The sequence below is a fragment of the Misgurnus anguillicaudatus genome, unplaced genomic scaffold (assembly GCF_027580225.2).
Source record: "Misgurnus anguillicaudatus unplaced genomic scaffold, ASM2758022v2 HiC_scaffold_28, whole genome shotgun sequence".
Classification (NCBI taxonomy): Eukaryota; Metazoa; Chordata; class Actinopteri; order Cypriniformes; family Cobitidae; genus Misgurnus; species Misgurnus anguillicaudatus.
The window spans coordinates 4326839-4353727 of NW_027395278.1; the positions used below are offsets into that span (position 1 = coordinate 4326839).

Below are 26889 nucleotides of genomic sequence, written 5' to 3' on the forward strand. Positions count from 1 at the left end.
CAGTTTTAATGCAGTTTAAAATTGCAGTTTTTAAAGGACTAAACAATCCCAAAAGAGGCATATGGGTCTTATCTAGCGAAACGATTGTCATTTTTGGCAAGAAAAATAAAAAATATGAATTTTTAAACCACAACTTCTCGTATTCCTCCAGTCCTGTGACACGCCACCGCGACCTCACATAATACGTCATCACGTCAAGAGGTCACGGATGATGTATTGAAACTATGCCTGTGTTTTAAACTATGTGTATTTTAAACTGCATGAAACTGTTAAGTATTGGGGTCCATTAAAATTAGAAAAATCCAGGAATGTTTTCCTCAAAAAACATAATTTCTTCTCGACTGAACAAAGAAAGACATCAACATTTTGGATGACATGGTGATGAGTAAAATATCTGGATTTTTTTAAAGAAAATTGACTAATCCTTTAATCTATTACCTGTTTGGGATTAGAGGGAGAAAAGCATCTTTTAGATAAATATTGCTGCTTTATCTGTTTAAGAATTTTGTTTATTAATATACTCAAGACAATAGATGTCATCAAAGGTTGCTTTAATACGACAATTTTGACAAACTGATTTTCTCCTGACTAAATCTATAGTTTAGATTCAGTATGGATGGCAATAAATGGATCCTCCTCTGTGTGGCTGATGTAGAAAGTGGCGCGTCCATCTGAACCCACTGAGATAATTTTCCCTGTGCAACTGTCGCCACTCTTATCTCCAGAGATAATTTCACAGTACGTTCCTTCAGGCAAACCGGTGTTCAAGGTCTCATTCAGGTCCCTGTGGTATTGGTAATAATTAATTTAGCACTTATTAGATATTTCATTCAGCACATTTTTAACATTTAAAGGGATAGTTCACCCAAAAATAAAAATTCTGTCATCATTTTCTAACACTCATGTTTTAACAAACGCAAACACAAAGGACGATATTTTGAGAAATGTTTGTCACCAAACCGTTCGTGGACCCCATTCACTTCCATAGTAAGAAAAAAAAATACTATGGAAGTAAGTGGGGTCCACGAATGGTTTGGTTATAAACATTTCTCAAAATATCTTAATTAGTGTTCATCAGAACAAAGAAATTTTTACAGGTTTGTAACATAATGAGTGACACATCATTTGTAAATGATGACAGAATTTTTATTTTTGGGTGAACTATCCCTTTAAGTGTTAGAAGAGTCTCACCAATCATCATTGTTGATCACAATGAATCCTTTGCTGCCACGGCTAAAACTGATCTGACTATTGCCATTGTCCCACCAGTTGCTAAGAGGCTGACCATTGACCACATTGCGAAAAATGACCATATTTCTATAAACAGACAGCACAGAGTTAACATAAATGACAGGATTTTGATATTTAATAAGGGTTGCATTCAATCGCACCAACCTGATTTGGCGCCATCTGTGCTCACACACCCAGTTGTCCCCACATGTGGTGTCTGGATTAATGGGTACTGGTTTAGTGGATCCATCAGAATAGCTTGGAGGGCCCATCCAGTCATTCTGATCCTGCATGTAATGTCACAGAAAAAATTAAAGGAAAACACCACCATTTTTCAATATTTTACTATGTTCTTACCTCAACTTAGACGAATGAATACATACCTATATTTTTTCAACGAGTGCACATAATCTTTCTACAGCGCTAGTGAATGTGTTAGCATTTCGCCTAGCTCCATTCATTCCTATGGCTCCAAACAGGGATGAATTTAGAAGCCACCAAACACTTCCATGTTTTCCCTATTTAAAGACTGTTAGTTACACGAGTAAGTACAGTGGCACAGAATAAAACTTTTGTTTGGAGCCATAGGAATGAATGGGGCTAGGCTAAATGCTGACACATTCAAGAAGCGCTATACAAAGATTAAAAGTGCACACATTGAAAAAATATAGGTATGTATTAATTCATCTAAGTTGAGGTAAGAACATAGTAAAATACTGAATAACCGTGGTGTTTTCCTTTAAGATATTCACTTTAAACTTTTGACTTGTATCAATATACTATCAGACTAAACTTCTAAAATCAATATTTTCTTGAATGATGCTTTTTACTTTTCCATTCACAAAGTGTCGATCCCAGCGGAAGCTAGACATCACTCTGGTCACACCGTATGGATGAGCCAACATGAGTCCTGTACCGATCTTGTAAAGCCTAAAAATACACAGAAATGTATAAAATACCATTTATAGTACGTCAGGAAGAGTATTGACTCGTCAACAACAGCTTTTATTAATAACAGGAGAATATAAAACGGTTACCTGGAGTCCCAGAATGTTAAAACAGAAGCTCCACCAGCACCGTGGCCTCTCTGATTATCATGATTATCCACAAACACCACAGCTTTATCAGAGGGCATGAAACCCCAGCCCTCTCCCCAGCTCCTATAAGACAAAATAACATTATTTTACTGTAATTACAGACATAAGAATCACAACTGACATCACCAAACACACATTAAGAGTAACTGCTACATACTTCAGGTAGCTTAGCTTCTCTCCGTCCCATTTACGTATGACTGTCCCCAACTTTGCACTGTGCTTGAACTCTGTCACTCTTCCAAACCCAAAATACTCATTGGCTTTAATGGGCTCACCACCTAAGTCGATAACCTGATAAAAAAATGAGTTTTATCTGTTTCCTGATTTATTCAAGAATCAAGTCAGCTAAAAAGATATGTTGGTTCAACTTAAGTGTTTATGCTGCTTTTAATTTTGAGTTAAAGGGACATTCCACATTTTTTGAAAATATGCTCCAGCTCCCCTAGAGTTAAACATTTGATTTGTACCGTTTTGGAATCTATTCAGCTGATCTCCGGATCTGGGGCCTCGTTTATAAAATGCTGCGTAAAAAACATCCTACATTTGATCTTATGATCATTTATCAAAAATGCGTACGTGTGATTCATAAACCGAACGTACGCGCAGAAAACGCGCGTACCCCTTTCAAATCAATAAATCGCAAACGAACTTGAACTTGTGCGCGCAGCCGAGCAGTTTCAGATCTCCGCCTTTAAACAATGCCTAATTAATGTCATTGACAAGCGCTCTTTTATATGTCTATGTTTAAACCCAATTCCAAACAGCAAGAATGGTTTATATTTCCAAAAATCTGCAGCAACCAGACAAGCAAAAGTGCGTACGTCTGCTCAGACCCTGACGTGGCGCTAAGCACTTTTCCACGTCAAAGACAGTTTTTATAAATATGAACTTTGCCGTATATTTTTGCGTACGCACACTTTACGATCAAATCTGTGCGTACGCATGCTTTATAAATGAGGCCCCTGGTGCTAGCATTTTTAGCATAGCTTAGCATAATCCATTTAATCTGATTAGACCATTAGCATCGTGCTAAAAATAACCAAAGAGTTTTTATATTTTTCCTATTTAAAACTTGACTCTTTTGTAGTTACGTCGTGTACTAAGACCGACGAAAAATTAAAAGTTGTGATTTTCTAGGCAGATATTAGCCTGGATGCCAGCCGATCTTAGCACCGCCCACAAGATTTTGAGAATGGGAAGATGGGTCTGGGGTTTCTGCCGTCCTTCCTACGGGATTCGGCAAAAGTTGGTCGCAACTGAAACTGGTATCAAGGCTATGCAACTCGGCGTGCATGACGAGATGGATATAATTAGTGGTCGTTGCCAGCTTCTTTTCGGAAGCCCGGAATCATGGTTGCTGAATAAGTGGAGGGACATGCTAGGCTCCAATATTTTCAAGCCAACGTAATGGGTATCGTCGTGGATGAAGTTCACCTAACGTACAAATGGTAAGAGATAGTCTTACTGTATGACTTAGTAAATACTTAATGTTGTGATATAAACGAAATGTTGTAAACATAGTAGGTGTTGATGTACGTTCTCTAAGACTTAGTATAATCACAATCTTAGTGTCATTGTAGCGAAATAACTAGCAGTTCGGTCAGGCTGCAAAAGACGTAACGTACGTCACACACTCCGTTGCTCTGATTGGTCGTAGGTCTATCCAATTGAGTGCAGAGGCATTTTTCGGTTGAGACACGCCTCATAATTATAGCTCAATGGAGCGGTATCAGACTCAAATTCTGACTAGAATTGAGTATGACAACGTCAGGCTAGGCAGATATGGCTAGGAACTATACTCTCAAACTGGCGTAATAATCAAGAACTTTGCTGCTGTAACATAGCTGCAGCAGGTGTAGTGATATTAGGCACTGCCCGAAAATAGTCCACGATAGTACACGATGTAACTACAGAAGAGTCAAGTTTTAAACAGGAAAATATTGAAACTCTTTGGTTATTTTTAGCGAGATGCTAATGGTCTAATCAGATTCAATGGATTGTGCCAAGCTATGCTAAAAATGCTAGCGCCAGACCCGGAGATCAGCTGAATGGATTCCAAAACGGTAAAAATCAAATGTTTAACTCTAGGGGAGCTGCAAAATGAGCTTATTTTCAAATAAGTGGAGTGTCGCTTTAATTCAACTTTTCAACAAGTATTAGTTAAGTCAAAAAACTATGTTTTTTAAAAAAAACTAAAATTTTAAAGCAGCACAAACACCTACTCTTTTAAAGGGATAGTTTTAAACAGGATTTAAATTTAGTTTTACCCAGCTTTGATCAGCATGTCAAATGTGCAACACGAGGGAATAATATACTGGACTGTGTATATTCTAATATTAAAAAGGGATACAGAGCCTTCCCCCTCACACACCTGGGACAGTCTGATCACTTGTCACTATCCCTGATTCCAGCGTATCGCCCCGTTATTAAAAAGCAGAAGACTATTGTGAGAACTGTTAAGAGGTGGCCTGGGGATGCATCTCTACAGTTACAAGACTGTTTGGAATGAACAAACTGGACTTTTTTTTCATTCACTTTTTTTTTCATTCACAATCAGGATGTGAATGAATATGCTTTTACTGTTCTCTGTTATATTAGGTCCTGTGTTGATAACATCACTATTAACACAAGCATTAGGATCCCTCCCAATAGGAAACCTTGGATGACGGCAGAGGTCCATGTCCTTCTGAGGGAGCGCAACACAGCATTTAAATCAGGGGACAGAGCATCATATAACACATCCAGCTTGAAAACTTGAAAAAGGGCATCAAGCGGGCAAAAGCAGCATACAAGGAAAAGATAGAGGGCCATTTTGCCAATAAAGATCCAACACGTATGTGGCAAGGAATACAACAAATCACCAATTACAGGGGCAGTCGTGAATCACATACAAACATTAATGCCTCCTTGGCAGAAGAGCTCAACCATTTCTATACCCGTTTTGAAACATTAGGATCAGATAACGGAACCGCTCCTCTCCTTGCTGATACAGACCCAAAATTTATGGTAACGGCAGAGGAAGTGAGATGCAGCTTTAGGTCTGTAAAAACTAGAAAGGCTGAGGGACCTGATGCGATTCCGGGGAGAGTGCTCAGAGAATGCGCCTACCAGCTCGCAGATGTCTTTGCAGACATATTTAATATGTCTCTGGCCACATCAACCGTACCGACCTGCTTTAAAACAGCAACTATCATTCCAGTGCCCAAACAGAGTCACGTCAGCACCCTGTATGATTACAGACCTGTGGCGCTCACCCCCATTGTCGCAAAGTGCTTTGAGAGACTGGTGATGAAGCACGTTAAAACTGTCCTTCCCATCAACTTGGACCAGCATCAGTATGCCTATAGGGAAAATAGGTCTACAGAAGATGCTATCGTTACAGTCCTCCATAAAGCGTTGACACACCTTGACAAGGGGAAGACATACGTGTGACTCCTTTTTGTTGATTACAGCTCAGCGTTCAACACTATCATTCCTAACCAGCTGGTCACTAAACTTCTTGACTTGGGCCTCAGCAGCAGCCTGTTTATGTGGATCAAGGATTTTTTGACAGATCGCTCACAGACAGTGAAACTGGGCCCACACCAATCCTCAAGCCTGTCTATCAGCACTGGAGTACCACAAGGCTGCTTGCTGAGCCCGTTGCTGTATTCCATCTACACGTATGACTGCATCTCCACCCACCCTTCAAATACAACGATAAAATTTGCAGATGATACAACCGTGGTGGGAGAAATCTCAAATAACGATGAGAACGCCTACAGAGATGAAGTTGACAGACTGACAGGATGGTGCAAAAACAACAACCAGACTATGAATGTCAAAAAAAACAAAGGAGATGATAGTGGACTTCAGACGGTGTAAGGAGGCCCCCCAACCCCTCATCATTAATGGTGAGGAAATGGAAAAGGTATCTTGTTTTAAATTCTTGGGGATACTGATCTCAGAGGACCTCAAATGGGAGATGAATACAATCGCTATTTTTAAAAAGGCGCAACAGCGACTTTACTTTTTAAGAACACTTAAAAGGAACAACCTGTCTGCTGAGCTTCTTAAAGTCTTTTACCAATGTGCCATTGAGAGTGTCATAACATATGGGATGACTGCATGGTATGCCAACAGCACAGGGAAGGATAGGAAATCTCTTGACAGAGTTATAAGATCTGCTGAAAAAAATCATTGGACTTCCTCTCCACCGATTGGACGATATTTACAAGATCCGCTGCCTCCGCAGAGCACATAACATTCTGCAAGATGAGACACATCCCTCAAAACACCTTTTCTCTCTGCTCCCATCTGGCAGACGGTATCGTGCTCTCAGAGCACGTACTTCCAGGCTGCAAAATAGTTTTATCCCCAGGGCCATCACAGAACTGAACAACCATGTACCCCTACCAACCTGTCAGCACATTTGCACTTTATAAATAGGGATTTTATTTAATGGGACTTAAGTGTAAAGATGGATGCCCTGTTTTTTATATATTTTATATTTTATTTATTGTGTGAGTGTGTGTTTATGTAAGCAGTGTTGGGGAAAGTTACTTTTAAAAGTAATGCATTACAATATTAAGTTACTCCCAAAAAAAGTAACTAATTGCATTACTTAGTTACTTTTCATGGAAAGTAATGCTTACGTTACTTTTAGTTACTTTTGCGTTACTTTTTCTTGGCTAAAGCTTGATCTCTTTCAGGCCTTGCAGGTGTTTTTATGACTGAAAAGTTCTGCCTTCAGAAATTGCATATTTCATCACAAAAATGTTTAGCTCTGGCCTGCCATCTCAGTTTCTGACTCAAACTGTTTCCACACAGGCACAGAGAGTGCATACGTTTAGTTTAATTCAGTACATATTTTTTAATCAAATTAATTAATATAAAAAAGTAACTTGAGTTACTTTTTTGAAAAAGTAACTCAAATATTAATGTGTACATTTAAAAAGTAATGCGTTACTTTACTCGTTACTTCAGAAAAGTAATATTATTACGTAACTCAAGTTACTTGTAATGCGTTACCCCCAACACTGTATGTAAGTGAGTATTGTTAGAGGTTGCACACGTAAATTTCGTTGTACATTACTACTGCACAATGACAAATAAAGTCTATTCTATTCTAGTCTATTCTATTCACCCAAAAATGAAAATAATTTAATTAATGACTAACCCTTATGTTGTTCCAAACTCGTAAGACTTTCGTTCATCTTCGGAACACAGTTTAAGATGTTTTAGATTTAGTCCAAGAGCTTTCTGACCCTTCATTGAAAATCTACGTACGGTATACTGTCCATGTCCAGAAAGGTAATAAAAACATCATCAAAGTCGTCCATGTGAAATCAGTGGGTCAATTAGAATGTGTTGAAGCATCAAAAATACATTTTGGTCCAAAAATAACAAAAATTACGACTTTATTCAGCATTGTCTTCTCTTCTGCGTCTGTTGTGAAGTGCATGTGTGAAACTAAAGTCATGTGACTGCAGCGACACGGATGACGTGTTATCTATCCTCAGACATGTTTGCGAAGTTTTTTTTTCAAGCTTATAGCGTACTTCTCCCTCAGACTGTAAACGAAGCTCAGGCGCACAAAAAAAACAGCTGGGGCGCACCAGATAACACGTCAGCCGTGTCACTGCAGCCACATGACTTTAGTCTCGCGCATGCGCATCACAACAGACGTGGAAGAGAAGACAAATGCTGAATAAAGTCGTAATTTTTGTCATTTTGGGACCAAAATGTATTTTTGATGCTTCAACGCATTCTAACTGACCCACTGATGTCACATGGACGACTTTGATGATGTTTCTATTACCTTTCTGGACATGGCTAGTATACCGTACATAGATTTTCAACGAAGGGTCAGCAAGCTCTCGGACTAAATATAAGACATCTTAAACTGTGTTCAGAAGATAAACGGAGGTCTTACGAGTTTGGAACAACATGAGGGTGAGTCATTAATTACATTATTTTCATTTTTGGGTCACCTATCCCTTTAAGTTGAACCAACAAATATTTTTTAAAGTGTGGTCAGAATGCACCACGGTTGTTACCTCTTGATATATGAAAGGTTTGGTGCCAGATGGAAACCATTTGGTGTTCAGGGTTTTGAGTCTCCCAAAAACATTACTAAGATCACCAGGCCACATGTGCTTGCAAGCATCCACTCTGAATCCAGCCATACCCATGTCAATCAGTTTGTTCAGAAATTCAGCCACTTTTTCTCTAACGTAATCCTTCTCCAGGGCCAAATCCAGGAGATTTACCAAGCGACAATCTCTGACCTGTTCAATATAGCAGACAAATCAAAAGAAAAGCAGATTAGTCTGCTTGAATTAGTTTTTGTTCATACAATATCTCTATTGTATGTGCTGTGTTAAAAAGAACCTGGTATATATCATGGTAGTTCTCAATGTCTCCACTGCCAGTTTTACATTTGTAATCATTGAAGTCCAGATATGAGTAGGGGACAGAAGGGAAATCCTCCTTGTGGGTGTTGAAGTATGATCCACAGCTGGAGTGAGTGCCCTCTCCACCAGCAGCTCCACACATGTGATTAATCACCACATCTGCATACACATTCACCTACAGTATCATACAGAGCAACAACAGTAACATTACAACATTTTATTAGAATTGTTCAAACAAAAATAAATACAAGCATCAAACTAAATTTTATGAAGAAACAACAATACACGTACACAATAATCAAATACTAATATAAATAAATAAATAAAAATAGAATATTTAATACTAATATATATACATATATATTTAATAATACTAATATATACATATATATTGTGTGTTCTTTCCAAACAACTCAATTTTGGTTTCATTTGTCCACAGTATGTTTTGCCAGTAGTGCTGTGTAACATCCAGGTGCTCTTTTGCAAACTTCAAACGTGCTGCAATGTTTTTTTTTGGACAGCAGTGGCTTCCTCCGTGGTGTCCTCCCATGAAGTCCATTATTGTTTAATGTTTTCCTTATTGTAAATTTGTCAACAAAAATGTTAGCATGTGCCAGAGATTTCTGTAAGTCTTTAGCTGCTGACACTCTAGGATTCTTCTTCACCTCATTGAGCATTCTGCGATGTGCTCTTGCAGTCATCTTTACAGGACGACCACCCCTAGGGAGTGTAGCAACAGTGCTGAACTTTCTCCATTTGTAGACAATCTGTCTTACCGTGGACACATGGACATCAAGGCTTTTAGATATACTTTTGTAGCCCTTTCCAGCTTAATGTAAGTCAACAAATCTTGATCGAAGGTCTTCTGAGAGCTCTTTTGTGCGAGGCATGGTTCACACCAGACAATGCTTCTTCAGAACAGCAAACTCAAAACTGGTGTGAGTTTTTTATTGGACAGGGCAGCTTTAATCAACACATCCAATCTCATCACATTGATTGGACCCCAGGTTGGCTTACTCCTGGCTCTAATTAGCTCTTGGAGAAGTCATTAGCCTAGGGCCTAGGGTTTCACATACTTTTTCCACCCTGCACTATGAATGTTTACATGTTGTGTTCAATAAAAACATGAAAACGTATAATGTTTGTGCGGTATTAGTTTAAGCAGACTGTGTTTCTCAATTGTTGTGACTTAGATGAAGATCAGAACACATTTTATGACCAATTTATGAAGAAATCCAAGTAAGCCCAAAGGGTTCACATACTTTTTCTTTCAACTGTGTGTATATATATATATATATATATATATATATATATATATATATATATATATATATATATATATATATATATATATATATATATTATATATATATATATATATATATATATATATTAGGGCCGGGACTTTAACGCGTTAATTAAGATTAATTAATTACACAAAAAATAACGCGTTAAACATTTTAACGCATTTTAATCGCACTTATTAATAGAGTCATTCGTAAATGCTGCAGACCCTGTTTTAGTTCGAGAACTCCGGGGTTGTGATGCAGTGTAAATAAAAGTAGACGGAACCTAAACGAACAGCTGATTTTAACGTGACAACGCATCAATTTCAAAGTAAACATGATTTATTCTGGTAAATGGAGGTTTGCAACGGAGGTTTTGCCCAATAAACATCTACCAACAAACTACAGATTATTTTAACATGTATCCTAATGTCTGTTATATGTTAATGTTTGAGTATTGTTGGGTTTAAATATTGTTGTAATGTTGTTTTGTTTCAATTTAATTAGTTTATTACGAGTTTAATTTAAGTTTTGTTTGCTACTTTAAAACGAATTTCGTTTCAAATAATTTGTCTCGTAATTATAAACAATGTTTTGTTGTTAGGTTTTGTGAATATAAATTAAAAAGAACATTAAAAGCAACACCGTGCATCTCATTGATGCATATGCTACCGAATGCCAAAACATGCAGTGAGTAGCCTATATCACTTACTTTTCAAAAAATCAGCCTGGCAGTGCCCAGAAGTTAAATTTACACGCGCATTTAGAGCATACTGTAGCAGCACGTTTGATTCGCGGTGTGCTTAAGACTTTTAAAAATCAACTTCATATTAATTTTAATAGGCTACTTTGACGGAGGACACGCACAGAGAACAGCGACGGCAGGTAAAGGAAAAAAGTTAAACAAATAGAGTCAGTTTGTAAGAACATTTTAAATTGACTATAAGATCATCAATATGAACTCTGAACAATGAACTATTATAAACATAACAGCAAGAAAAGCTGAAGAGGAACTCGCAACATTAAAGCAATAAGCATTTATGTAGGCTAAAGCTATATATCACCTCTTATTTTTTTTTTATTTAGTTAAGTTTCAATGGTAACACTAAAGGCGCGTACATTATGCAGCGCTTTTCACATCCGAATCCCACTTAAGAAACCTATAAACGATGTGCAACTTAAAAAATATATTATGCACATTTTTATATATTTTAATTTTAATATAGGCTATATAGTATATTATGTTTTGTTGTTTTTATACGCGAGGTGGGGCATCCGCGCACATAGGTACCAGAACACAGACAGTCAAAACCTGAGAAGTCCCGAACCCTGCAATATTAAACAAACTACTTTAAGAAATGCGGGCCAGGAAGCGGGTCGGGTATAATATATATATATTTTTTCTTTGCGGTCCGAGTTGCGGGCGGGTTGTTTATACATTGACCCGCGCATCACTGGTAAGCGTCGATAAGAGCATGGTTGTGTGTAAGATATGCAACAAGGAATTCACATATCACCGCAGCACATCGAGCCTCAAGTATAATCTCAATGCAAAACATACAGCAGCTAGCTTGGACATTAGCCCGACTCCGGGTACAACGACTTGGTTGAACAAAAATAAACAATATTTTGTTAAGCTTATGTATTCAGTCATTATTCATAAAAATCCATGTAAAAATACTTCTTAATGTTCTCAGGTCAAATATTTATATGAGATTAAAATGCGATTAATTTAGATTAATTAATTACAAAGCCTCTAATTAATTAGATTAATTTTTTTAATCGAGTCCCGGCCCTAATATATATATATATATATTATATATTATTAAATATTCTATTTTTTCGATACATATAAACCTTATTACTATTGCTTTTTGCTAATTGAGGTCATTATTATTATTATAATCAGTATTATTATTATTATTAAATTTTATTATTATTAATATGGGTACACACCACAAAATTTCTGTGCTGAAACCAATATTTGATTACTTGGAATGACACCTATTCCGATACTTTTGCTTTTTACTTCTTATTTCACAATATTATGTAGTGAAATCCTAGAAATGCAGACTGTACAAACTGCAATTCTGTTGTCATTGTCACCCATTTCACAATAAATGCTTTTATCTGCCGATACAGATTATAGGCAAATTAATCAGTGCATTCATAGTTATTATGAAAGTGGTAAAGAGACTTATAACTAGGGATGCACCGATACTGGTATCAGGTATCAGCCTCGATACCACATTTTCTAAAGTACTCATACTCGTTAAAAGTCCCCCGATACCAGGGATCGATACCACGGTCTGAGAAATGTCTATGTTTTAGCGGCGTGTAAGGGGTTAATGCCTCTTGTGTTGTCCAAAGAGGCAGAGTTTAAAACAAACTGGAAAACTAGTCCCGTTTTTTTTTTTTATTATTATTATTATGACTAAAGCTGTTAGCTGTAAATTTTAATCATGTTTTTTTTATTAAGTACTCGGTATCGGCATGTACTGAAATGCAAGTACTCGTACTCGTACTTGTATTCCAAAAAAGTGGTATCGGTTTATCCCTACTTATAACGTATTCAGAGCAATGTCAACATGGCAAATGTGCAAATCTGGTTGAGATTACTGATTGGTTGTCATTTTTATACAAAAACATCTGTGTCTGCTGTGATGAAGGGAGAGGTGGTGGATGGCTTATAGAGGAGAGCATTTTCTTAGTCTTGATGTTCTGGCTTTGTAGTGTCTGATGATGTAATAGTGTGAAAGGGCTGTGATGGGGTGACTGATGTAAGGAATAATTGATGACGGGCCATTGAATTATAAAAAAATAATGTACACCCAAGGCAGTGGCGGATGCAGAACGTGACAAATGGGTGGGCATGGATTAAGTCCGGGTGGGCCTGAATCTATGGGTGTCACTTTTGAATAAGAAACTATAACAAGTCTATAAAATTCGTCAAAACTTCAGAACACTAATTTAAACAGCATACACACACACCCGAACTGCACGTCACATTTTTGACATTATTGATACTTTAAATTGTAATGCAACGTGACATTTATTAAGCCTTTTTGGTAAAACAAATATTAGCCTACAAAAAAGAACCTGCACACAGTGACAGGAAATATAAATGAACCCAAAAAACCTTATACTTTTTTAAATAACCTATTAAAGTGTTCAAATAAATACGGCTACTAAATGCTTAAAATGAAGCTTCTAACATCATATTCTCTTCATGCAAATCACTAAAAATATATTTTCGTTCTCACATAAGTTAACTTACTAAATAAAAAAAGAAAAAGGGAATTGCTAGAATAATGTTAGACTCTGGGGTTAAACGAAATGACAAATAAATAAACATTTAATATACTTTTTGATGAGCACAAGAGCAAGCCTACTCGTGAAGAGCGGAGCCGAGGAGCGCGCATATCAGACGTGAACGAAAGGAATAATGGATTTAATGCCTTCACTTCATTTCCTGACAGTTTCACGTGTTAGTGAGGATAGTAATGGCTAACAAGATGATGCCGAATTACATACAACATAATTACCTAACTAAATCTGAGAGAATGCAAACACATTACAATATTTTTTCCTCCGCCCGACGGCCAAGGCGCATCATTTTTTTTAGCCCGACAGGAATTCGCCATAGCCCGTAATGGACGTCGGGCAAGCGATTTTGCGAGGTTTGTTTTGTAGAAAGACTTTCTTTAAAGTAAATTTCGTTTTGTATAAATTGTATCTTAATATTAATCAATGTTTGATCAAACAATTGCTTCGATTTAATAAATAAGAAGCAAACCAAGAACGTCAGTGTGGATTGAAGTGAACCCACTATATTTGCGCAGCCTACGTCTTTCTGCTTTAATGCATTTCTTAAATTAATGTCTCAATTACACAGTAGGCTTATAGGTTGTTATGATAGGCTATGTGTTGCTTAAAAGCAATAGGCTATATTGTATAAAGTGTAGCAATAAACGTGGCGTGACTTATAGTGCTGCTATATCGCTATATCAAACAACATCACTATGATCAGATGTTTTCTTTCTATTTTTTACCCCGCTGTCATATTTGTTGTGTGTTTATGTTATTGAGAGGAAAGCACGCAGCACATATTTATAACGTGTTGTTAATCAAAATACTTTTTCTACTAGTTTTTAAATAGTTATCAGGCTTACTTATAATTTTACTGTTTTTAACATAACATGCAATAGATAAATTACACCACATAAAGTAGTATACATGTCTAACTATACAGAGTAGTATTTTTTACATTTCTGATTGGGCGGGCCAGCTGTCAATCTGGGCGGGCCCAGGCCCGCCCAGGCCCGCCCATAGCTCCGCGCCTGACCCAAGGTGGTTATGCAGCACGACGTGAAGCAGAGGTTACACCGTGGGTGTGCATTATTTTTAAATAATTCAATTATTTTGCTTATACCACAGTTACCAAAAACATTGCTCTAGTGGATATATTTAAGACATTTGAGAAGGTGTGCGGTTTATGTATGGACAGGGACTATTTTTTCTAGCGGAAGGAAAGCTTTTATTGATTTAACTTCATGAAAATTGCACTAATTTTTTTACTTTAATATTGTGTGGTAACCATTTTATAAAAGCAATAAGGTACGAGAGGCTGTGCTGTAACGTGAATAAGTAACGGCTGAAAGGGTTGCAGGCACCCCGCTTCGTCCCAACGCCCTTCAGCCGTTACTTATTCATGATACAGCACAGCCTCTCGTACCTTATTGCTTTTATAAAATGGTTACCACACAATATTAAAGTAAAAAAATTATTAATGCAACTTTCATGAAGTTATATCAATAAAAGCTTTCCTTTCGCTAGAAAAAAATAGTCCCTGACCGTGAACAACAATGCTCCAACTTCCACTGTGTAAAATGCATGAAAGCTCAAATAACAACAATTTTTTTTTCTCAAACTGATACATGTGGTTGCTAAGGGTCTTGCGCAGTGATAAATAGAACCGTTGGATGAAGCGAGCCGTGTTTTAACGTGAATGAAGCACAGCTATTGACCAATCAGAATCAAGGATTGGAACTAACCGTTTCATAAGTCTTATTAACGGCTCTTTTAATGGTTCTGGTGATTAATAAATACAGTATATTTTACCCCAACATTGTTACAGCGTGTGATCATGTCCCTTAGCTCAGCCTCTGTTCCTGATCTGGAGCACAAGTTGTAGCCTATTGGCTGATACCTCTGCCACCAAGGATGCCAAGGATTAGTCAGCGTAATGTGTTCACTGGGTGGAGAGATCTGCCAGACAAAAATAATTATAAAAGTTTACAAATTTGTACCATAAGGTCAGATAAATATGACTTCACAATTTAAAGGTCCAACTTGCCACACATGAGAAAGGCTAATCATTACAACCACTATTGAATTGATATTTTAATAAATCAGCCAAGAAAACATTTAATATTTAAAATAATAACTAATAAAACATTTAGTAAAAATATATTTCTAACAGTATTGTGCATTTGGTAGCAAGGCTTAAAGGGATAGTTCACCCAAAATGAAAATACTGTCATCATTTACTTACTCTCATGTTGTCACAAACCCGTATAAATCTCTTTGTTTTGATGAACACAGAGGAAGATATTTTAAGAAATGTTTGTAACCAAATCATTCGTTGACCAAATTTACTTCCATTTTTTTTTCTTTTTCCTACTATGGATGTGAACGGGGTCCACAAACGGTTTGGTTACAAACATTTCTCAAAATATCTTCAAAACCAGATGTGTATAGCTGTGTATAGCTCATGAAAGTGAGTGATATATATATCATTCTCACGAAACCATTGAAACACCACGGCACTAATGATTTTAGCTTTAAAATGTGTAATATAGTAACATTAAAAAGCATCAGAATTAACACAATACTGTGTTCTACCTTGCACAATGTGTGATTTCAACATAAGAATTTATAATTGTAAATTTTATCTCATTTCTGCTGAAATTCTCATTACCGCAATGTGTCCGGCTGTGTTTGAACATGTGTTATGTTGTAATTTAATCAAATTAACACAAAAATATTAAGAAAAAAAATAAATGGATGTTTTGCTAGACTACTTTAGATGACAGAAAAAATATTTACTGAATATTCATGTATAATAATAATGAAGAAAAATTAGGAAAATGATGTGTCCATGCCTGATGTTCTCATCCTCAGCAACACTTTTTGAGTGATCATATATAATTGTTTCTCAGTCTCTTTAATAAAATACATCCAGAAAATACAGGAAATGTATATAGTATTAATAACTATATAAAAATGTAAACTGATGTGTCATGTTTTTAGGGTAAACTCCCCTTCCACTTGAGCAATAGCAGGAAACTGCAGGATATATTAAACCTAAATAAAATTAAATCCTAATTTCAAATTTTTAAGAAATTTGTCTTTTTACTTCATTCTGCTCAAAAACACTCAAGATGTGTTTAGTGCCAAGAGAGGTCACACTAAACACAGACGATTCCTAAAGAAGACATTTAGTCCTGTTTTTTTTTTTTTGTAAATATTTCTTGTATTTTCTGTTTGTATCTTAATAAAATAGATTGAAAAATAAATATGGATGGATATTAAAACTTCTAAGACTGGTGGTGGTGGCCTAAGACTTTTGCACAGTACTGTGTCACGGTAAAACTTAAAAGTTAACTCAACTCAAACCATTTAAGGAAACCCGTTGCATTAAACCATTTAAGTTTTAAAACACACACATTTGAGTACTGTGAACTTAAACAAATTGAGTCATATGCAGTTATGCACTTATATTAAAGTTCACATTACTTAAATATAAGTGCATAATTGAACATGACTCAAGTTCACAGTACTCAAATGTATGTGTTTTAAAACTTAAATGGTTTAAGGCAATCAGTTTCCTTAAATGGAGTTAAGTTAACGGTTTTACATGTATATATAATTGGAGCACATACCTGAACTCCAGCGTAGCCATTAGGTGCCAGGTATCTCTCACATTCTGCAGCTATGTCTGCCCAACGCCACTCAAACAGATGAACAATGGAGGTCCTGCCATGTTTAGTGTTTGGGTCGTGTTGGGCAAAGCAAAGCCCAAAGAGAGCAGCCACAAGCAAAAGCTTCATCGTGTGTATGCACACAAAAAATCATCTAAGGGTGAATAATCCTACTCTCGTTTTATAAGATGTCAAGCCCATGGGAAATGTACCCCTTTAAACAAATGCCTTTATCATATCAGTTTTTGGAAAACCACAGATGTTAACTGGTGAGGTGTTCCCATACCAAATTCTCATATTGGAGACTGGAGAGTGTCGTAACACATTTTGTAGTAACATAACTATCAAACTGTGTTGTGTGTAATATGTTATATAAAATGAATGACAGCAATGATCTGCATTATTAGTTTTGGTTTTTATTTCAATCAATTTAATGCTCACTGAAATCAATAGCATACAGCACAAAGAGTCAAGTGGTGGACGTTAAATAATTTATTTCCCTTTTATTGATCATACATGCTTTTGTATAAATTGGGAAAATTACCTATACATCTATGTACAAGAACTGTTATCATCACCATTTCAAATAAAACGTACAATAAATATTAGAGGTGCCATTTAAATGAGAAATTGAGATTTTAATTTTTTTTAGTTCATCCAAATATTAAATTGACCAAATGCTTCCCAGAAGAAACTGACTGAACACATACTGTTTTGTCAAAACAGAAAGAAAAACAAAAAAATGCTTGTTTATTTGAATATTTTAACAATGCGGAAAACTACATACAGGTTTTGTGTCCTTATCTTAAGATAGATGTGCAGTATAGACTCCTGTAATGCAGCTGCTTAGGAATGTCGCCTGAGCAGCTTAACAAAACTGACAAAGATAGATTAGGGATAAAGAGCATCATTTTCTAGAATCACTGAAATATAAAGTGCAAGTGGTAATAAAAACCACACACTCCACGTTTGAGGACTAGTTTCTAACACGACAACTGGAAAGACAAAAGCTACACAATATTGTGTTACTTGAACGCCAGACAAATTTATTAGTGCTGTTTCGAATTTGAAGAAGTATGTTAGCCATAACTCTAGTTATATATTTGACATGTTAAGCCTTTATGTGTAGATTCCACAGAACTGAATGTTCATGTGATTTTACAACCCAGGGTTAAATTAATTCATGAAAATTTGACATTTAGCATAAACAACTAAGCTTGTTTTTTGACAGCCTTTCTTGCATGGATATTTTTAAAATCAATAAGTGCATATTTGGCAACTCTCAGTAGCCCACTGTAATGTGAATATTTTTTTTTTACTTTTTAATAATAATTTAGGGTGGGCTAACAAATTTTTGAGGTGAGAGGTATCCAAATAAATTTTTACAATGTAAACATTTGAAATGGAAACAAAGCAGGCCTTATTTTCTTTATCTTTATGCAAAATATAATTTCTTCGGCAAAATCAAAAAATGAAAAAAAAAACATAATCAGGACACTTTGAGAGATTCACCTTTTGGACAGCTTAACATTACACAACAATGGTCACCAGCATTTCTTTAGAAGTGAACAAGCACTCTAGGTTATTTTTGACACATAATGGGTAAATATCGGACAGAACACACAGCTGGGTTCAAATTGACCCAATGCTGCGTTGTTTTAACCCAACTGCTGGGTTATTATTCCCCATGGTTGCATAACAACAACCCAACATTGGGTCATTTTTAACCCAGCGGTGTGTTCTGTACAGTATTTATTTACCCATTAACTGTAATATAAAGACACTACTAGAATGTAAACCGGTGGGATGAAAAAACGAATTCATTAGAGCTGTGCATCTCCAGTTATGTGATTCAATCTCTCCAGTTACTGTAGATATCATAAAGCGGTGTTAAAAAAAAGCATGAAATAAACTTTAGTCTCCTCTAATGCTTCATTTGGAGGTCAAACTTTTTCTACCACAGCCTGTGATCGTCTGCCTCCAAAACATCATGAGCGCTTTATACAAAAGCATAAGCAGAAAACTGAAAGTGGCCACATATCACCTTTACAGGCATTAAACACACTATTCAAAGTCAGCACGTGTACTATGGGCCGATACGTCAGCTTGAATATCATTTAAGATATGCGGGGGCAAATTTGCGAGAGCCCAGCTCATTCTTCCCCCAAGCGCCACTTCTGGGACTCTTCCTGTCGTGCGTCGGGGTGAATCTGGTTCCTCATGCCTCCCAGCACGTTGGAAGTTGCTTCTGTGGCAACGATAAGAGGTTTAACGACTGCAGGAGGAAGCTGACGCAGGACTCCGCCCACAGCGCCCGTCATGCCCCTTTGTTCATGCTCGCGTGTAGCAGTGTCATAAATAGTCAACGCTGTGTCTGTAATGCCCTGTAAACACATATTACAGTTAGATTGTGCGTTAATGTTTATACGTATACAGTCTGGAAAGTTTTACAATCATTGTATATTAGGAGGCAGGTCATACCTCTTTCACTACACTGTATGCTTTGGCTACTCCCTCTCTGAGGTCCACTGGTTGATGTGCCAGGCAGTAATGTGAGTACCGTTTAATCTTTTTACATTCATTCTCATCTGGAACTGGAGAGACCATGTCATAAGCTGTTTCAGCAGCCGCCTGCGTAAAAAACACAAAAAAAATCAAAATATCAAATAACAGATCCGGTGCTATTTATTTAATAACTGATTTATCATAATAAAAAATATTTTACACCAAAATCTAAATAAAAATTGCTTGTGTTTTCCCCAATAGGTTTTGTGACTTTAACCAAAGAAGCATAACAATATAGCGTGCTGATACACTCACCTAAAGGATTATTAGGAACACCTGTTCAATTTCTCATTAATGCAATTATCTAATCAACCAATCACATGGCAGTTGCTTCAATGCATTTAGGGGTGCGGTCCTGGTCAAGACAATCTCCTGAACTCCAAATGTCAGAATGGGAAAGAAAGGTGATTTAAGCCATTTTGAGCGTGGCATGGTTGTTGGTGCCAGACGGGCCGGTCTGAGTATTTCACAATCTGCTCAGTTACTGGGATTTTCACACACAACCATTTCTACGGTTTACAAAGAATGGTGTGAAAAGGGAAAAACATCCAGTATGCGGCAGTCCTGTGGGTGAAAATGCCTTGTTGATGCTAGAGGTCAGAAGAGAATGGGCCGACTGATTCAAGCTGATAGAAGAGCAACTTTGACTGAAATAACCACTCGTTACAATCGAGGTATGCAGCAAAGCATTTGCGAAGCCACAACACGCACAACCTTGAGGCGGATGGGCTACAACAGCAAAAGACCCAGTACCACTCATCTCCACTACAAATAGAAAAAAGAGGCTATAATTTTCACAAGCTCACTAAAATTAGACAGTTGAAGACTGGAAAAATGTTGCCTGGTCTGATGAGTCTCCATTTCTGTTGAGACATTCAGATGGTAGAGTCAGAATTGGGCGTAAACAGAATGAGAACATGGATCCATCATTCCTTGTTACCACTGTGCAGGCTGCTGGTGGTGGTGTAATGGTGTAATGGATGTTTTCTTGGCACACTTTAGGCCCCTTAGTGCCAATTGGGCATCGTTTAAATGCCACGGCCTACCTGAGTATTGTTTCTGACCATGTCCATCCCTTTATGACCACCATGTACAAATCCTCTGATGGCTACTTCCAGCAGGATAATGCACCATGTCACAAAGCTCAAATCATTTTAAATTGGTTTCTTGAACATGACAATGAGTTCACTGTACTAAAATGGCCCCCACAGTCACCAGATCTCAACCCAATAAAGCATCTTTTGGATGTGGTGGAATAGGAGCTTTGTGCCCTGAATGTGCATCCCACAAATCTCCATCAACTGCAAAATGCTATATAATGCTATCAATATGGGCCAACATTTCTAAAGAATGCTTACAGCACCTTGTTGAATCAATGCCACGTAAAATTAAGGCAGTTCTGAAGGCGAAAGGGGGTCAAACACAGTATTAGTATGATGTTCCTAATAATCCTTTAGGTGAGTGTATATAAAGAAATAACTGATATGGTCACATTTTGGAAACGTGTAAAAACAGTATTTATGCACATTAGTAACTACATCAATTACATAAAGTTTTACATGGGCAGTAAACTTTATCTTACACATACATGGTGCTGTGTTTTACCTGTATTGTTCGAACCATGCGATTGGTTAGTTCCAATGCCGCCATTGCAGTGGAGGTGCCGAAAGAGGCGGTGCCTCGCTGGAAGCCACGTACTATTCTCCCATCCTTCCGGTACTGCTCAATGGGCAGCCACACTAGATCCTTAAAACCCTGAACTATACAGAGAGTACAACACTTCTCAACACACTGAAATTACTGGACCATTGTTCATTTACGTGGTCACAAAAAACAAAAGCCTTTCATTCACTTGGTATAATATAAAAGTGTGTTTGACCTAGCTGCACCAGGGAATGTATGGGTCCCACCCCTCCAAGGATCCCCGGCAGCTGGTTCTTCTTTATGTCATTTAGCCACTCGTTAATGGCATAAGAAAACAGCTTGTCAACACCCAACAATCTATAAAAAAACAAAGAAAAAATGAATTTATGAGCTGACTCGAATTGTTTTGTGAGATAAATTAAGATGACTGTTCTTACCCTTGTCTGTAACACAAGCGCCGTAATTTGAGTTCTGAGCAGTTTAGTTGTGTCAGTCCAATTACAATACCAGCAAATGTGCCCTGAGAAAGTAATAGCACAACATCATACCCAGAAATCATACAATTATTTAATCATATATTCTCTCAGAAAAATGTCTGGGTAATATTTTACTCAATAATCAAAAGAATAATATTAAACATATATAGCTGCAAACAGCAATTACAGGGTCAAGTCCAATAAGGGTAGAGTTTAAGACAGAGGAGTTTATAGAGACAGAGACATAACCTGAAAACCACGCCGACCGGGGCGGAAAACAATCCATCTGTCTCCATTGACTTTGTATTGCGAGAGGCCGCCTCCTTGTCATTTCTGGCTTATAACAAAAAACAGAATAATGCCTAAAAGCTGCTGTGTGACAAGATGTACAGCTAACAAGCCAAAAAACCCAGAAATAAGTTTGAGCACAAAAAACGAGCGTTTAAAGACACAAAAGTGGAACCAGGCAACTTTTCATAGTACTCCCCTTAGTAGAACTGCGTCCACTAGGGGGAAGCGTAGTCGGGGACCCACTTAGCTTGACAGCTTAAAAAAACGTATTTCTGGGATTTTTGGCTTGTTAGCTGTACAACTTGTCACACAGCAGCTTTTAGGCATTAATCTGTTTTTTGTCATAAGTCAGAAATGACAAGGAGGCGGCCTCTCGCAATACAAAGTCAATGGAGACGGTTGGATTGCCCCCCCCCAGTGGGTGTGGTTTTCAATTTTGCATAACTGCACTCTGTCTCTATAGAACTAAGACCTCATGATTTCAGAAGAAAAAATTATGATTTTTTGGGATTTTTGGAAAATTGGTTATGTTTTATATATTTGCACCAGTAGGTGTCACTGTGACAAACTGTGCATGCACTTTCAGGCCATCATAGTGATGACATGTTTCCAGCTTCATGTCAATACACAAAAGTTTATCAATGATTTAGCCATTGGAGTGCTTTACAGCTGTAACTGGGCAAACCATGCTTTGTCATTTTGTATTTAAAATGACGGCCATGTCTATCAAGGTCCACAAATGACTTAATGGACTATGATAGCAACTGAGACAAGGACACAATTTTTAAGTTAATCCGACCAAAAATACTGCAGTCGCAGCCAATTCAATGCAATTTATAGCCAGCAAATGGAGCAGTCACCCCACCTTTTTTATGTGTCCTCAGACTGTGCCCATACCACAGTGTCAAATCTGGTGATATAATATATCTTTATGTATACAAACACTAAAAAAATATGTAATGACACTCTAAGGGGGCGTGCACACCAAAGCTTTTAGGCCGGCGCATGTTTTCAATTGTTTCCAATGGAAGCGCAACGTTTTTCAAAAAAGCCATAATTACGAAGTACCAAGTTTCATGTCAATACGCCTTGTTTTTTAATGTCAAATCCGCTGGCGTGCTATATGACCGTTTACTGAAGTTATCAAAAATCCTTTAATAACTTAATCCTGAATGTCTCCAGATGCTACATACTCCATTTTATGGCAATTGGACAAACACTGTAAGAAGAGTTTGAAAAAATAGGTTAATCATATATTTTTAATAATGTCATAGGGTGCAATTGAATCGTCATTAGCCAAGGATTCTGAGGATTATAGGACGCATTAGAAGTTATAAGCTTGACCCCTAATAATATAAAGATTATATTTTTGCAATTAGTGATTTTTTTGTAAATATATAATTGTGACTGTAAATGGTTTATAAATGGGAAGTCATTCATATCGCACCTGCTCCATTGCCATGTGTTTTCCATGGTAGTCTAATCTGATCGGCACCTCTGACGTGAATAGGAACTCTCTGAAAAACAACCATCACCAAACATTTTGTTTGCTTTAAGTAAATGATTCATAACTTCTAACTACTTGTTTGATGATTCAAACAGTTTGTTTCATGATTTAAAGGGGACATATCATGAAAATCTGAGTTTTTCAATGTTTAAGTGCTATAATTGGGTTCCCAGTGCTTCTATCAACCCAGAAAATGTGTTAAAGATTAACCCAGTAACTTAGTTTTGGTAAACCATTTTCTGCAAGCATGTTAAAAAATAGATAATTGAAATTTGGCTCCCCTTGTGATGTCAGAAGAGGATAATACCGCCCCTTAATCTGCACTATCCAACCACGGCACTGTCATTTAGTGCAGAGATCAGCTCATTTGCATTTAAAAGGACATTTTGTGTCAATTTTAACAATGAATTATCTATATGGTGTTTTAAGCTAAAACTTCACATGTGTACTCTGGGGACACCAAAGATGTATTTTACACCTTTAAAAAGTCTTGTGAAATGTCCCCTTTAAGATCATTAACTAGGTTTCTCTCACGCAAACACACCTGAAGAAAATAGGTTGGTCTGTGAAAGATGAGGAAGCAGTTGTGTCTGTCTCAGCAGCACCTCCTTGGCTGCAGGTGCTGATGAAACTTGGACTGCTACGTGCTTGCGTTGGCACAGAGATGATTGGAGCGGGGTCCTGACTCGTCCCACCATTGTATTTGGAAAAACTACAGGAGACGTCAGGGCCGGGGGGCTTCTTTATTGACATGTAGAACACTGCAACACAAATCGATAAATGATTGCAGTGATAAAACACTTCATAGTCCCTCGTAGTTTGTGTTTTGCATGCTGTGCATCACCTTCTTGCTCTGGTGGAGAAAACAGTTCAACTTCTGTTGACAGACTAGTGAAGAAGTTCTTCAGAAAGAACAGAGCATCCTGTTAAACAGTTTTTACAAACATGTTAGAAAATAAACAGCACTGGTGTGCAACTTGAGACAAAACAATGGCACTGATATATGTTAAGATATGTCAGTAGTAGGTGTTTTTAAAAATTAAGGCAATTCAAACATGCATTTAAGTTTGGGATTAGGATAAGCGCTGACTTGATTTTGTTTGTGTTGTGTACACAAAGCAGAATGTGTGGGGTGTGGTGCTCTGTACCTGGTCGATGTTCAGACGAAGGGGCATTAGAGATACACGTAGGCAGCATTCCTGAGGTGCTTGGCCCACCTCTGGACACAGATGCAGGGCTCTGATGGTCAACTAAACACATAAACACTCATTTAAGACTGTATAATTTGTGTTATGTATGGCTTATGAGTGATGCTTTAAAAACCATGCTGCAACCATCTGCAGATCAGGTGAGATATTTGATCATTATTTGTCTCTCACCATGTTGGAGTGAGCCTTCCTGGGCATCTCCTTACTGGAGTACAGGTAGAGGAACTTGTTCATCATGGAGGAGGCCAGCCTATCTCGTATCTCAAGGTCTTGCACAGAGAACACCTGTCTAGACACAGGCTTCTCTGCTGAAACACCTGCCTCTGGTGCCATCTGTGAATACACCTCATGCTGGAACCGCACCTGTACAAGATTCAAGCATAGACTGTATTAAATACGGACGTGGGGTCTGTGACGTCACCCATAGGTTTGTGAAGAGCTTTTTTGAAGCCATCACAAGGGGCGCTAAATTTCAATGCCCAATTTTTTCACATGCTTGTAGAGAATGGTTTACCAAAACTAAGTTACTGGGTTGATCTTTTACACATTTTCTAGGTTGATAGAAGCACTTATAGAAGCACAGATTTCCTTCCATACACTTGGGACCCACTTATAGCACTTAAACATGGAAAAGTCAAAAAGTTTCATGATATGTCCCCTTTAAAAAGTTTATGTGTTTGTCACTCTTAAGCATCCAGATATAGATGGAATTCAAGCGCTAAGAACAAAACACCAGTTTCCAATATAACCATATTAACCAGTATTAAGATTTTGCATCCAGTGAAAAGACTTTCTCACCTTACTGAGCTGAATCTCCATGAGAACATCAGCATTTCTGCTCCACCCTCCTCCAACACGGGAGCTTCTTCTGGCCTGTCTTACAGGAGTCTGTGATGGAGAACTGTGTGGAGTGCACCTACACACACACAAATCAACATACAGCTTTCTGAATTGTCATACTGCGCACGCACAGATTTATTTCTATGAACCGAAAACTTTTCCATACCCTCGACTGCGAGCTGGCGAAGAGGAGAGTGCCCCGCCTCCAAAATCCTTTCCTCCGTACAGATGCCAAACCACTGAGATCTCCTTGACAAGATATCTGACTTCAGGGATGGGGAAGTGAAGTGGGCCCCTATTAGAGCTGCTGCCCTCTATAGGCGCATTGAAGTAGTTCTCCTTTAATAATATGGGTTCTGAGGTCAACTTCTTTACCACAGGCTCCTCATCCCTTTCCTGAAATAAATGCCACATCTTAGCAATATGTAGTTAAGTCTGAATATTCCCATTAAAGGGACAGTACACTTTTTTTGAAAATATGCTCATTTTCCAGCTCCCCTAGAGTTAAACATTTGATTCTTACCGTTTTGGAATCCATTCAGCTGATCTCCGGGTCTGGCGCTAGCACATTTAGCATAGCTTAGCACAATCCATTGAATCTGATTAGACCATTAAGCATCGCACTTAAAAATAACCAAAGAGTTTCAATATTTTTCCCATTTAAAACTTGACTCTTCTGTGGTTACATCGTGTACTAAGACCGATGGAAAATTAAAAGTAGCGATTTTCTAGGCAGATATGGCTAGGAGCTATACTCTCATTCTGGCGTAATAATGAAGGACTTTGCTGATATAACATGGCTGATATTACGCAGTGCCCGAAATTAGTCCCCTGCTATTGAAAGTAACCAAAAAACTATTTTCGGGCAGTGCTTAATATCACTACGCCTGCTGCAGCCATGTTACTGCCTTATTACAAGTCACTGATTATTACGCCAGTTTGAGAGTATAGTTCCTAGCCATATCTGCCTAGAAAATCGCAAATTTAAATTTTCCGTCAGTCTTAGTACACAATGTAACTACAGAAGAGTTTTAAATAGGAAAAATATCGAAATTCTTTGGGTTTTTTTAGTGCGATGCTAATGGTCTAATCGATTCCATGGATTGTGCTAAGCTATGCTAAAAGTGCTAGCACCAGACCCGGAGATCAGCGGAATGAATTCCAAAACGGTAAGAATCAAATGTTTAACTCTAGGGGAGCTGGAAAATGAGCATATTTTCAAAAAAAGTGAAATGTCCTTTTAAAAATTTGCGCAAAATTTGGCATCATTTTCTAAATGCAAACCAAAAAAACGATTGCTAAATGACAGTGTTTAACTGATGTTATGAGACTAAAAAGTAAATGTATTGTCTTGCGATAAGTCATTC

General features: G+C 37.4%; 2 protein-coding genes across 4 annotated transcripts in view; both read right to left on the minus strand.

Annotated features, from left to right (window-relative positions):
• Positions 1-534: 534 nt before the first annotated feature.
• LOC141362579 (alpha-amylase-like) lies at positions 535-17166 on the minus strand. The gene is made up of 10 exons (XM_073864856.1): positions 16953-17166; positions 15130-15276; positions 8700-8897; positions 8366-8596; positions 2485-2618; positions 2268-2390; positions 2061-2160; positions 1396-1517; positions 1192-1317; positions 535-784 (listed from the first exon to the last, which is right to left on the minus strand). Exons 1-10 carry the CDS (start codon positions 17118-17120, stop codon positions 595-597), a joined length of 1539 nt encoding a protein of 512 aa, XP_073720957.1. The 5' UTR covers positions 17121-17166; the 3' UTR covers positions 535-594.
• Positions 17167-17391: 225 nt separating this feature from the next.
• LOC141362578 (autophagy-related protein 2 homolog B-like) overlaps positions 17392-26889 on the minus strand; it is a 33043-nt gene continuing 23545 nt past the window's right edge. For all 3 annotated transcript variants that reach the window (XM_073864854.1, XM_073864855.1, XM_073864853.1), the window contains exons 32-43: positions 25689-25918; positions 25481-25598; positions 24854-25045; positions 24623-24724; positions 24319-24397; positions 24019-24235; positions 23415-23484; positions 21638-21720; positions 21436-21557; positions 21162-21316; positions 19473-19622; positions 17392-19375 (exon numbers count right to left, since the gene is read on the minus strand). In XM_073864854.1, the coding sequence (XP_073720955.1) occupies positions 19145-19375; positions 19473-19622; positions 21162-21316; positions 21436-21557; positions 21638-21720; positions 23415-23484; positions 24019-24235; positions 24319-24397; positions 24623-24724; positions 24854-25045; positions 25481-25598; positions 25689-25918 (1749 nt within the window). In that variant the 3' untranslated portion in view covers positions 17392-19144. The remainder of the gene's footprint in view (positions 19376-19472; positions 19623-21161; positions 21317-21435; positions 21558-21637; positions 21721-23414; positions 23485-24018; positions 24236-24318; positions 24398-24622; positions 24725-24853; positions 25046-25480; positions 25599-25688; positions 25919-26889) is intronic.